Genomic DNA, 13,020 nt, shown 5'->3' on the forward strand with positions numbered 1-13,020 from the left:
CTACTGCATAGCCTCATAGCATAGCCTCAATCCGTATAGTGATAAGGTCCTTCGAATGTCCACAGTCGGTGAAACCGGAACCACGATTTGGACAATATAACGCTTCCTCAGTAAGTGCGCACATGCAGACACCGAGAACAATTCATATTCTTCTTGCTGACAGCTTCCATTAGAGCTTTGACGACATGGAGAAGCGCGATTTCGTGGAAAACAGAAGCCGGCGAGCCCCTGCGTATCGGCGGGCCCGGCTACTGGTTGACTTTGGTATCGGACTTGCGATGTGGATATCCAGTGCAACAACGAGCACGATCATCGTCGCATTACAAGCTCAGCCTAGCCGCAATGTCCTTTTGAGAAGATGGCAGGAGGTGAGTCTTGACCCCCTGGGTCTGCAGGGCAGAACTGACAACCAAAGCTGGTCGTTGAGCCTGTAGAAGGCATTTCAGAGTCGGTTCTGTTCAGCTGCATTGCACTCGGTTCGACAGTCTATACTGCCTCGTGCATGCGGATATATTGCACAGCCCCGAGGTCAGTGGCGATAGTGTCTGCCGCGTGCATCCTGCTAGTTTTCTCTGAGGCGTGTTTGAACGGCCTCAGAGTGACTCCAGTGGAGAGACTGGCTGTCGTGTTGCCAACCTTGATCAACATTGGTCTTAGTTGGGTCATTCTTCACCGACTGAGGGAGCGCTCTGAACCTGCCGCGGCAGGACAGAAGCTGGAAGCATGACCCAGCCCCCGAGGCCGCCTTGTTGGAGGCTGTGCTGTCTCCACCTGCGTTTAAGACGAAGGCAGACTTGAGAAACGGTACCGATCGGTTGCGTTTTCTTTACTATACCATACGTTTGCATAGAAAGATGAATACACACTTGATCGCTAAAGTGACGGCCGTAAAGTGTGCCATCCAGCGTCGCCGAACATTAGCTTTGGGAAACGCATGTTTTGGGGTGTGAGGTCTTTGTTTGGTGGCGTTGTCGCGTTGTCGCGTTGACGCGGGGTCCAGGCTGGCGGCTACCTGCTTACTGTAGCCTGGTGAACTCATGGGCGGATTGTTGCTCGTTCTTTGCGCGTGCCCCTGTTGAAACATTCGTTAATTCTGTCGGCTTCCGTTGATGTTGGCGGGTAGCCCTCGATAAAGATCTTGTTTTCCAGCTCTTCCTCGGACCTTCCTGCTTCGTGCCGGTCCACCGCCGAAACTCACGACCGCGGCAGCCACGATGTCACGAAAGGCTGCCCTTATGACCGACGGTGCGTGCGTCGTGGTAGAATGCTCGCAGTCAAGAAACGAAGCTCGTGCTGGCCGGTCCAAAGCCCAATATTCACGTATGGATGCTGACATCTTACTCAGTTGCTCTCGATGAAAATGCACCGTGCAATCAACCATCGCTGCCAACTCCTCCTCTTCCCCAGCAGATAGCCACTGCTACCAAGCCAAAACGCGATTCACCACGCGACCAGAAGCGCAAGGCATACTACTACAACAGACTCCAACCGAACAACAAGAATCGCGCACAGCTGAACAGCAAAGGGAACAAGTTGGGTCAGCGTAGGCTTGTTCATCAGGAAGTTCAGCCTCACCAACTAGCCGAAGAATCGGGGAACGATGTCCACAGCCGTACTATACATGCTCAGGGCTCTTTCAGCGCTAATCTTCCCTCGCAGCGACCTGGCGGTCCGCTGTACACTGGGCAGATTGCTCACATTACCAACAACTATTACTATATCACCCCAGATCAAGTCGGGTCTGGTTCCGTACCACTGGTGTATGCGGGACACTCCCATGTTCCATGGGTACGACCGGCGGCAGCGGCAGCAGTACGCGCACCGCCAACTAGGATCGAGTTGCAGGAGGCGAGGCCAACAACGGCGGCCATAGGGATGTCTTTCGGAGCAAACGATTCCCATGGACTTGTTGCAGGCTCACAAGCTGAACCGCGTTCCCGACCGCAAGCGCAGCCGCAACCACAGCCAGTTACAGCGCTTGCACAGCAGCAGGGATTTGGGACTAGCCCTCGCCAGAACAGCCTGCTGAGCTCAAGCCCTATCCATCGTCATGTCGGCATCGAAATCTTGCCCAGATACAAGACGGCTCCTCGTGAACCTTCTTCAAGTGTAGGGCAGCCCGAACGCGACGCGCAAGGTTTGTACGAGCGCGAAGTTGAACCAAGACCAATCAACCGGACCCAAACTGTGCCAATTCGATGTACCCAGGACTGCAGTAAATCCATCTGAGATTCAGGTGGGTATTTCACTCCTGATTCCTCTTACTAGCTCTTGTAACGGGTCCTAACTCTTTCAGCGCTCTACCGGAGAGTATCCATCTTCCGTATAGCTCGTGATCCAATATCTTTGCGGGCGTTCCAGGAGTACAAGGTGGTTTGAAATTCTCATACGTTGCTCCGATACCAGGTAGGCGAGCTTGAAGCGAACGGTCGTTGGGAGGTACACAACAACATTCAAGAGTAGGAGGATGGCTATAAGTTGAGGTGACAGGACGTTGCCATTTCCCATTGTGCGGGAGCGGACGAATGGCACTTCGAAGTGGAGTTCAGGCCCTCATTGGGTACTTGCGCTAACCAAGGAAATAGCGCAACCACTGTGCAATGGTTATGCAATCGATAATCGTAGAAGATGGGATAGCCGTTATTGTGCAACGTCAACCCTGCATCGTCTCGACGCCACAATCGATCAGGTTGCCTTTCTGGTCCTACGCGACAACCTCCCTTGATACGTGAAATCAGCATACGTTTGCATGTCTCCTCGTAGGACGGAATCAGTTGAGCAAAACTTGGCTACCAAGGCAGCATTTACCCCTCAACTTAAAGCAGCGTGACAATAAGCAACGATCACAGGCGCAAAAGTGACGTGAGCAATCAGGTCACAAGTGAAGACAGCGCACAACGTCAGAGGGACTTGTAAGGCCAGTATCTCTTCATACGGTGAATTATGGTTAGCCATTCCTCTCGCATCGTGCACGCAACGCTTCTTTGGCAGACACGTGGCAAGACTCCCACCTCTGAGACTGGAGGTAGTGCTGGCTCACTTGTAGAGGTTGAAAGCTCCCCAAGTCGCTTGTTGTACGGCGTATGGGGCCTCATCCGTCAGTGATTGAGGTTGAAAAGCAGTGATGGTATCTTGGACACCGAATAATTTTATCCGTTTGGCCATCTCGCAAGCCTCAATAAGATAACTTGTGGAGTCTTGATTAGCATGCCCATGACATGCCCTCGATGTAAAAAGGAGTGTGAGACCGGCCAGATTTGGTACGGGGTCACCACAATCAGCGCACCAGAGCATTCGAGCTTCCTCCTCGAACTCTAAGCTTTTGGCTGCAGTCGTTGGATCGTTCTTAGAGTAGGTCGTCCAGTAGCCTATGCGCAGGCGAGTTACAAGCGCGTCGAAATACCTTGAAGCAGACAATCCGGGTCACTCGTTCTACTTTGGAGGCTGGAACTCATCGTTACGTTGAGTATCGGACTCTGCAGACACATCATGTGATTCTGCACGAGATGTAGCAGAGATACTAGGAACTCCCTGTTCGGTCGCGAATACTTCGGCAGGATCGAGCAGTGTGCTCTTCGACATCATGGGTTTGTATGATAGATTAAGCGCAGGATACGCGAGCGGATGCCAGACCATGAGCTTGAGCTCTGCCTTGCTTTATATATGAGGTAATGTAGATAGCATTGCAGGTATCCGGGACGGGTTTTTGAGAACTTTATCCGTTTCGTAGGTGCGTAGGACAGAGAGCGGACTCGATGAGCTTCGGAGTTAGGGAGGAGACCAAACCCACTAGACCCTGTTGAGTTCGGCATCCTCTGATTGATAGTGTAGTCAACTCAGCTCGTCAGGTTACCTTCAAGGTTTGGGAATGTACCGTTCTATATCAATGTCATCATGAGTGTCCACGAACAGTTTGTACTGTAATCTTGGTCTCGAGCATTTGGGTTTTAGTCTCCCATGATGATCAGTGGGTAAATCGTGTACCGCATGGCCAAACAGCATTGGCCGAATTTGACTTCTTGTAACTCCCTGCTGCGGTGAAATGCGTCGATCGAGGTGATTGCTTGGGGTCGTCCTTGGAAGTTCGACCAATAGAGACGCTTCAGGCCCAGCAACAGAGCTGCAGATCGAAGACTGGCCCACGAATGGATCAACAAGATGAGCGGAGCGAGCGGCTCGCCAGGAACATGTTCCAACTTCCAGGTTGTTCCCAGCCCTTTCTTCCCCTTTTATTGTCACTTCTAATCAGCGCGCCTGCTCTCCACCATGACACCTACAATCCCTGGACGTGTAACTTCGCGTATGCCACACGCGCTCAGGAGGTAGAAAACGTAGACCGCCAATCAGAGCCAGAACTGGACATCGCTCCGAGCCAATCTATTTTTCTGTTTGCAATTTATGGTACACTGCACTTCACCCTTTGCAGTTTAAAACATCACCGACTTCCAGCCAGACCATAAATATCCATAAATAACACACAATATCCCTAGTGGAGCTCCTCTACTCCCCACGATTGCCATGATCGTTCCTTCCTCTTCGGCCTCTTCATGTATTATGATCTGCTGCCCGACTCTCTAGCATCCGCAAAAACACCTCTGATCCCTATCGATGGTCAGCAAGAACACTTGGAGTTCTACAAGACCGCACATACCCGAAAGCGGACAACCCGCAGAACGGCCTCGTGCAAGATGCCGTGCAAAGGCTGCCACAGTCACTGGCCTGACTGCAGGTTGGTGCTACATTGCCCTGTGGTGCTGGTGCTGCAAGGACGAGCGTGGTGAGGGAGAGGAGAGCGAGGAAGGACAGTTGCATAGTGGTGATTGGAGTGCGCGTATCGAGAAGTCAATTTGTGGGGTCAAGCTGATTGATGAATATCTGAAAACCAGTGAGGTGAACAAGAGCCATACATGTAGAGATGTCGAGCAGCTATACAAGCTCTACCTTGCCTATCGCTATCAGTCTCGGTGTTCTGCAGATCTTGTTCGGGCCGCATGGCGTACAGCCAAGGCACCGATGTGTGTAGTTGACATTGTCTCATACTTATATGAGGTTGTGGAGTTGGGTGTGGAGTCGAGGGTGTAGTCGGGCCTGCCAAGAAGCTTATCGTGTAAATGCGAAGCAGTGTGTCCCGAAAGGATCCGCGATGAGACCGTTACTCGCGTTCCGTATTCAATGGACGATGCTTGCTTGCTGATCGATTTTGAGCACCAATGCCACAAGCTTAGGGTATCAAACATCTTAGATTCTGCAATATACATGACAACATTTACCCCTTCAGCGCCTCCCTCACATTGCCCTCAATGCCCTTCAATGCTTCTTGCACGGAGGGACTGTAGTGCTTCCGCAGCAGTTCGCCTTCCCAAACTGTAGCTGCAAATGCATTGCTTCCCTCGAACTCTGGCTTCAACGCGTCAAATACTCCGTCTCCTCTTCGCTCCTCCGTATTCCACAGCGGCGCTACCTTCTTGCCGTGAGCTTTTGACACTCTGTTCAGCAGCCCCAACATAGCTGTACAGCTTTTCTCAGGCAGCTGTAACGATATACTCATGAGTTGTTTCGTGAACGCTGCAACGCGGATAGGCGGCACGCCGCGCAGTGCTGAAGCCGGGAGGAGGACGGAGGAGAGCGAGCGGATGAGCAGGACGATGGTGGTTTGCACGTTGATCTTGTTTGTGCTTGCGGGCTGGTGGGTTTCTGGCGCGCCAGGGTCGGGAAGATGCAAACTCTTGGAGCTCAACTCGATGTCGGCGTTGACCGAGACGGGGTGCAGTGTACGGTAGAGATGTGCGATGAAAAAGGTGAGGTCGAGTTTGAGTGTTGATGCTTGTTTGAGGACGTCTTGTCCCTCAAGGAGGGCAAATGCTGTTATAACGCAAAGCAGAGACTCGCGGGAGAGGTTGCGCTCTGGTGCTTCGTCATCGTCGTCTTCGGATTCTGCGTCTTCGTCTTCTGAGACGTCGGCGGCGGCGGAGAGTTCAGCGGTCGCGATGATGTCGCGCAGGGCTTCAAGAATGTCGCCGAAGAAATCTTGGTTGATGAGGTGTGCGTAGCGCGCTAGACCTTCGAGGACGGCGCCCATGAGCTTTGGCGAGCGGGCTTTCAGGATGCGGAAGTAGCACACGAAAACCATCTTGAGGGTCTCGGCCTGCATTCTGTCGCGCTCCTCGCGGGAGACGGCTGCATCGGCCTCCTTCATCTCCTTCGCGATCGCCTTCTTCTCCTTGAGCTCCTTACGCAGTCGTTTTGTCCTGAATTCGCGCTTTTGCTTGATCTTTTTGCCGTTTACTTGGTCTTCGTCCTTGTCGACGGAGTTGTATGAGGCTTTTTGGTGGAACTCAGAGAGGAGGCGGAGGTGGAGGAATGTGTTCAGCACACTCTCGTCGAAGTTGTAGTGCTTCGCTTTCATCATCTTAGTCAACAGAGTGACGGTCTCCAGCGAAACATTGCCATCTTCGTCGTCCTCGAACAGCTTTTCCAATGCTTCTCTGCACCGTACGAAGTCGCCATCGACGCGTCTTGTGCTCAGCTTGCCAACAACGATCTTCAGCAGCTCGCCTCGGAAGTTGAAGTGAGGCACCGCAGTCAGCAGATTGCATGCACAGCTGATCGCGACAGTTGCCAGACTCGCTTTCTGTTCGTCGCTGGATCCGCTTGCCTTGCACAACGCCGCCAACTGCTTGACATAGGTCTCGTACCCTGAAACGAGCTTCTGCTCGAACTGGCGCAGCTTCTTGACCTCCTTCGACACCTTCTCGCCCATGGCCTCCTCGCTCATGGGACGAATCCTGTACCCGGGGATCAAGTCCTTGAACACTGTGACCGAAGTAGCCAGCCCTAGCTTCTTGACCGTGCTGTTCTCCGACTCGGCAATGGCACCCAGTGTCTTGAGCGCGCCAATGTGTTCCTCGGGATCCTCGTTGACGAGGCTCGCTATGCGTGCCAACTCCTCTTTCGCCTCCAGAATCTGTTGTCGCGCGGGGATCTTGGGTTTCTTCTCTTCCTCCTCAACGTCCACGTCTTCTGCTCCGCCGTCGCTGCCAGACGCGAGAAAGCTGTCCGATTCATCCTCGCTCTTGATTTCGACCTGGGCGGTTGGTGGAGCGACCCATCCCTCTGTCGTCCTGACCGGGAGCTTGTTCTCGCCCTTTTTCTTCTTCTTGTCCAGCCTTCGTGGGCGGTTCTCGTAGTCCTGCTCGAGATCCCACTTCGCTGCGTTCTTCAGGAAGGACTGCCTGCGGTCCCGGGTCGGCGCATTGTCTTCGGGCGGCGAAAGCCTTCTTCTCTTCGGAGCGGACGGGCGCGACATGGTTTCTCAGACTGTATAGAGCGAATGTGAGGTGTGAGCGGGGCCGGTGTTGCATCCACACGCGCACACAAGCCTGGGTTGAACTTTTTGTTCACCGCCCCGCATTCTGCCCTGCCCCACAAAAATTCCGGCGCAAACCAACGATCTCGACTTTCACAGTTGCGCACTCTCACACATCACATACAAGACCTTACAATGCGGCCCCTCACCGAACCCGAGACGAAAGTCCTCTTCGAGAAACTCGCGACCTACTGCGGGAAAGGCATCTCGAACCTGATCGCCGACCCAGCTGGCGGCAACGACCGCAATGTCTTCCGCGTGCAGGTACACCTCCCACCCTTTCTCGCCTTCAGAAACCATGCTGACTGTGACGCAGGGCTCAAGATGCTACTATGTCCGTGAGTCGCTCGCGAACCTTGCCACCTCCGTCGCACGCGACAACCTCCTCTCTCTTGGTATCTGCCTTGGAAAATTCACAAAAACGGGCAAATTCCGCCTGCACATCACCGCTTTAAGCGTGATCGCGCCGCACGCAAGGTACAAGGTGTGGGTCAAGGCGAACGGCGAGATGCCGTTTCTGTACGGAGGCAATGTTCTCAAGGCGCATGTGGGAAGGTGGAGTGAGGACTGCCCGGAACATCAGGGTGTTGTGGTGTTGAGCATGAATGATACACCGCTTGGGTTTGGTGTGTCTGCAAGGAGCACGGCGGAGGCGCGGAAATTGGATCCTACGGGTATTGTGACGTTTAGGCAGGCGGACATTGGGGAGTATCTGCGTGAGGAAGATACGCTCTTCACAACTTGAGCGGGCTGCAAGTCTTCAAGAACACCGTCACAGATTACAAGATATCAAGATTGGGCGTGGGGCGTGGGGCGTGGGGCGCAATGCAGGTACAAGGACGCGGAGCTACCAGTCGTACTGACAGCCACACGTGCATGCTGTAGACCTCGGAGAAGACAATTGCGGTTGTCTCTATGCAATCACCCAGGTACGAGAACAGTCGGCATTCGACATAGACAGCATAAAGTAGTCCAAGAGGACGAGATACCCAACAATATACTCATAAACCGTAGCCCCTCCTTCAGTTCTAGTATGTCACCTCGCATGCGCTCCTTTTGCAGCCCCGGATGCCAGTGTACGTATATTTTTGCAGCGATTACAGCAGCACAGATAACAACGGTAGGGTGGTTGGCTATGTGCTTCAAAGGAAGACCGCCGATCCATCTCGTTCGGCTTGAACCATAATATCAATGCTCTCGAGCAGTTCGGCTGCTACACAACTTTGTCGCCTACCTCACCATTGTCTTAACAGATGATCAGGCAACGCTGACAAAGTACACTTCTGACGACCTATTGCAGGAGTCGAAGAGTGCTGATGGACGTGCTTTCGGTAAACCAGTTTGGGACCTTCAGTACCCTGAATCCAGCATCTCGGTCACGGAGAACAAGTTCGTCGGATGCGCCATTTCAACAACTCGGCCAGGTGACGAGGTTTTTGCCGCCTTGGGTAGCACGTACCCGATGGTTTTGAGGCCAACTGATGCGGATAGAACGGGGAGATATGTCATTCGTGGATTTGCTTATGTGTATGGTGTCATGGATGGAGAGCGTGCAGGCGCTGATAGCAGGGTCTTTCAGATACAGTAAACGACGACAAGACGCATTGCACCAGCGTATCGGCTACTTGACATAAGACTGCCAAAGTCACGATCGCTGGTTATAGCGGCTGCAGACCGTAAGCGTGTGGCAGAGGGCTGATTCTCCTGCCATGACTTCCTCCCCTGTCGTTATGGCCCAGGTCATCTCTTCTTCGATGCTCTGTTGCGTGGAGGTCAATAACACTGAGCACTCAGCCGACGCGCCCGAGGTTTGAAAGCGGTGCACAAATGAAGATCTGCGCCTATTGGCATGCTGGATGCAGATACATGACATTTGTCAAACAACCTTGGAAGGCTAGTTGGTGTGTGTGATGGAGTGCGAAGGTCGCACGACAAGAAGATCTGAGCTTCGGGGAAGTCGCAACGTGATTGGTTTCACCTGGAGCCACTCTCTACGCGTCCGCGCGAGCATCACTCAGACCTTGCACCCCACCTTGCACACACCGCTTTAATGCGGGGTTGTTGGATAATCAGATGGACTTCGTTCGTACAGCGTCCCCTCAAGATGACCTCTACTAAATTCGGACATGTAGTGGGTAAGGTTACTCGGCGGTTCTTCCCAGAAGAAACAAGCCGCCCCAAACAACCCCCAGCAGCGTCTGGCGCGCTTTCGACAACGATACAACCAAATTCTGGTACAGCAAGCATATCCACAGGGCCTATGCAGCTCGCAGCTGACACAAGGATCAGTCCCAATGGCAGAAAACGCAAAACCTTGCCAACGACCGCGAGGCACTGAGCAACATCCGTCGTGGTTTCCAAGCCCTTACTGCAATACTCAACGATGAGTCTCGATCGCCAGCACCTCACCTGTGCCTCCAATTCGCCGCCGCACAGCAAATTTATACCGCCATATCCAAGATCGCAGCAACGTCCTTCGATGAAGGGATTGTGCGGGATGCAGTGGCATTCTACAATGCGCTTATTGACAGCGAAGAGGAAGACTTCTTGGAGAATGATGTCTTCGCGGTGTCCCTCATGAACTTCATAAACCGGACGGTAGGATCTGGTACTATGGCTGTTGGAGAGGATATCGAAGCGGACATTGTCGAGCTGCTCTTTGGGATAGCGGCCAAGATCAGGTTGCAGCCGGGGATATTGCCAGTATGGTTCACTACTACAGCTACCGGCTCTGATAGTCGGCTTCGAGCCCAGAGCAATGACTTCGCTGGCGTAACACAGAAAGAAGACTTCCCGCTGTGCTATCAACTCATCGATCACGTCCACCACGAAGGTCGGATTGGCGACTTCGCTCGTACCGGCTTGCTCTACGTTTTCGAGTCAGCTTCAAAGTCGATGACTCTTGAGCAATGGATAGTCAACAGCGATCTACCCACCCTCATGGCGTCGGGCCTTGGCGCGTTGTACAGTCAACTTAGCAGGTGCGTTGTGATGTTACTCCGCGTATGGCGTAAATTGGGTCTGACTGAGCATAGGAAACTTTCTATTTTGCATCCGCAGGATAATCTTCCGCTTGTACTGTCGTTTTCGGACTACGTGGAGACGCAAGCCAACGATGATACTGAGAACCTTCACACCACCGAGTTCCAGAGTCACATCGGCACGTTCCTGTCGTATCTCGCGTTCTGGCAAGATGTGCTTGAGCATTGCCGATCTGCAGACGTCAGACATACGCTAATTGATCATTTCCACGTCCTGTTCCTGCAGCAGCTCCTGTCAGTCTAAGACACCTTTCGACTTTGGCGATCTAAGCTAACAGCGTGCAGCTACCCTTCCCTACTGGAGTCTTCAGATGCTGATGGTGGGTCTTCCGTTGCCGTGCTCACATATCTACGACGGATTCTCGACGCCCTAGATCACCCAGAGCTCGTTCATATGATTCTGCAGTATCTGCTCGCATTGCCAGACTACACGTCAATGTCAGGCAAGATACCTCGCTCGCCAGCTGCGGTCAAGAGACGCCAATCTCTTATGCTCATGAATCATGGTGAGAAGGACGACGACCGACTGAATCCTTCCTTGTTCAACCTGGTAGACTTGATTCTGGGTAGCACCGATTCTCGGAACTCACAAACCGTCACTTCAGCATTGAAGCTAACGACTGTCATACTTGGGAAGAACCACAGTTATGGACTGGGGTCATTGATCAAAGTCATGAACGTACATCACAAGGAACCACACCGAACCGTTGGCGCTCTGAACATCGAGCTCGAGACCTACTTGAACCTTGCTATCAGCCTTGCTGGTGAGGATGGGGTTGATGAGGCCTACGAGACCCATTTGAAAGATATTCAAAGCCTGCTCGAGAGCCATCCTTGCTCTCTGAAGGCCATCTCTCTGCCTCCTACATCCTCACAAAATCCTGGCTACTTCGATTCGGTCGACGCCAGTGGTAGAGAAGTGTATCAGCACTGCCTGCTCCCGGAAGATCCGCTCTTCAAATCATTGACCGACCTACTGCTCCATTTTCTGACAAACGACGTGGAGACAAACCTGGCCTTGACGGAAGCGATCATCAGCCTTGGAACGTGCTCCCAGCTCCGCCTCGAAGGCTGGCTCTCTGTTGACCCTGCCGACTATCACTTCGAAGATAACGTACGCGCGTCTATCGCTTTCTCGAACGACAGCCTCCGGGACGTATACATGGCAAACCGGCTACCAATGTGGAATGCATCAGCGACGCCGCAGTTGCTTGCGTGTATTCACAACCTTTGTGCACAGGTTGCAGCTCTTCGCGCTGACATTCCCGACTGGGATGAGCATGTCACCAATCGCAAAAATGCATTCCGTTTTCATGAGGAGGTGCATGACGCGACGAAGCAGGCGGCAATGCAGCCAAAAGCAGTCCAACAACTTCCAGAGCCACCCGGATCATGGCTGCCGCAAATACCAAAGCATGTGCTCGACAGCTCTACAACACCGTCAAGGACACAGTCGCCAAGAGGCCGGAAAGAGACCCTTTCAGAGCAAAGGAGTTCTCAGGGTTCCTCACCGGCTCCATCGAAATTCGGTGGCCAAACGCTTGTAGGCTCACCTTCAAGAGGTTTGTCGCCCTTGCCTGCGCCACAAGGCGGAAAACGTCAAACCACCCTGTTCTCAGACATCGACGCCAACCTCGCTGGGTTCAGGCACTCTGATCTATTGAGGAGGCGGATACGCTTTCGCCGTCCTGCAAATTCGCAAGACATCGAAGTCATGCTGTCAAAGTACCAGCCTCCTCCTAAGGAGCCTTCTGCTGATGCTACGGCTGGTGCAGAAACAGACGAGGAACAGAACGACATCCGCGAAGCCAGCCTCTTGCACATCATCACGAACGTAGTTGTCCTTCAAGAATTTGTGTTGGAGCTGGTAGCTTTGATGCAGATCAGAGCAAGCTTGTTCAACGAGGTCAAATTTGCATGAGTCGTTGTGTGGTGCAGCGACATTAAGGTTTCCGGATGCGAGTTAGACGGCATAGCGAATATACCCCTTTTGTGTTTGTGGCTTCAAGCTCATCTTCAAGCGAGCGAAATCCGAGTTGTCGCACAGCTTCGAGCCGTGGAAATGTTTCACAAAGCTGTTCGAAAGTCGCTCAGTGCCAGCCTGAGGTCTGTACCTTCGCTCCTGTGTGGATGTTCCACCAATGATGTTGAATTTGAACAACATCGTGATGGGGCTCTCAGGAGATGATATCCGGAAAAATGGGTGAAGAACTACCGACCTTCCTCACTCCAGCCGGTGCATCTTCGTGCACGTGCCGGAGCGGGTCTACTCGGGAACCGCAGTCGCGGAGGCTTTCTGGCTGTCGCTTGAACGTCATCTTTCACATGGGAGCTCCACCTACGCTCATGATCAGATACATTCACATGGACGTCCGACACCGCACCTGACAAGACACGTCGAGACTCTCTGACTTCAAATTGCGATTCCAAAATCTGGAGCAGCGCGCCCAGCTTGCGATGGATTTGTATTGTTGCTCGGCAAAGCCATTCCTTTGCCAGCCGATCCCGGCCGAAAGACGTCTCCGCTCCCCAAGTTCCGCTCGCCCACCATCACAGATCTGGGGTAAAACGACGTCTAGCGCCAAGCTCCCTGATGCTGCAGGCGCGACGCGT

At 53.0% G+C, this 13,020-nt stretch overlaps 6 protein-coding genes across 6 annotated transcripts; 4 read left to right on the plus strand and 2 right to left on the minus strand.

The window, feature by feature from the left end:
* The first annotated feature begins 102 nt into the window (after positions 1–102).
* On the plus strand, positions 103–971 carry BU25DRAFT_132083 (uncharacterized protein). Its single transcript, XM_033700515.1, has 2 exons — positions 103–368; positions 416–971. The coding sequence occupies exons 1-2, from the start codon at positions 186–188 to the stop codon at positions 725–727; spliced, it is 495 nt and encodes a 164-aa protein (XP_033558874.1). The 5' UTR covers positions 103–185; the 3' UTR covers positions 728–971.
* A 60-nt stretch (positions 972–1,031) lies between these two features.
* On the plus strand, positions 1,032–2,350 carry BU25DRAFT_132151 (uncharacterized protein). The gene is made up of 2 exons (XM_033700516.1): positions 1,032–1,296; positions 1,346–2,350. The coding sequence occupies exons 1-2, from the start codon at positions 1,215–1,217 to the stop codon at positions 2,227–2,229; spliced, it is 966 nt and encodes a 321-aa protein (XP_033558875.1). The 5' UTR covers positions 1,032–1,214; the 3' UTR covers positions 2,230–2,350.
* Positions 2,351–3,036: 686 nt separating this feature from the next.
* BU25DRAFT_423805 (uncharacterized protein) lies at positions 3,037–3,488 on the minus strand (the record flags this gene model as incomplete). Its single annotated transcript, XM_033708237.1, has 2 exons — positions 3,037–3,368; positions 3,404–3,488. The coding sequence occupies 2 exons, from the start codon at positions 3,486–3,488 to the stop codon at positions 3,037–3,039; spliced, it is 417 nt and encodes a 138-aa protein (XP_033558876.1).
* A 1,772-nt stretch (positions 3,489–5,260) lies between these two features.
* BU25DRAFT_398306 (nucleolar complex-associated protein 3) lies at positions 5,261–7,306 on the minus strand (the record flags this gene model as incomplete). Its single annotated transcript, XM_033704903.1, has 1 exon — positions 5,261–7,306. The coding sequence occupies one exon, from the start codon at positions 7,304–7,306 to the stop codon at positions 5,267–5,269; it is 2,040 nt and encodes a 679-aa protein (XP_033558877.1). The 3' UTR covers positions 5,261–5,266.
* Positions 7,307–7,472: 166 nt separating this feature from the next.
* Positions 7,473–8,355, plus strand: BU25DRAFT_413233 (60S ribosome subunit biogenesis protein NIP7). The gene is made up of 2 exons (XM_033706988.1): positions 7,473–7,630; positions 7,683–8,355. The coding sequence occupies exons 1-2, from the start codon at positions 7,502–7,504 to the stop codon at positions 8,109–8,111; spliced, it is 558 nt and encodes a 185-aa protein (XP_033558878.1). The 5' UTR covers positions 7,473–7,501; the 3' UTR covers positions 8,112–8,355.
* Positions 8,356–9,075: 720 nt separating this feature from the next.
* BU25DRAFT_433291 (uncharacterized protein) lies at positions 9,076–12,328 on the plus strand (the record flags this gene model as incomplete). Its single annotated transcript, XM_033708768.1, has 5 exons — positions 9,076–9,174; positions 9,499–9,600; positions 9,656–10,347; positions 10,402–10,641; positions 10,693–12,328. The coding sequence occupies 5 exons, from the start codon at positions 9,076–9,078 to the stop codon at positions 12,326–12,328; spliced, it is 2,769 nt and encodes a 922-aa protein (XP_033558879.1).
* Between the last annotated feature and the right edge of the window lie 692 nt (positions 12,329–13,020).

The sequence above is a fragment of the Macroventuria anomochaeta genome (assembly GCF_010093625.1).
Source record: "Macroventuria anomochaeta strain CBS 525.71 unplaced genomic scaffold BU25scaffold_29, whole genome shotgun sequence".
Lineage (NCBI taxonomy): Eukaryota > Fungi > Ascomycota > Dothideomycetes > Pleosporales > Didymellaceae > Macroventuria > Macroventuria anomochaeta.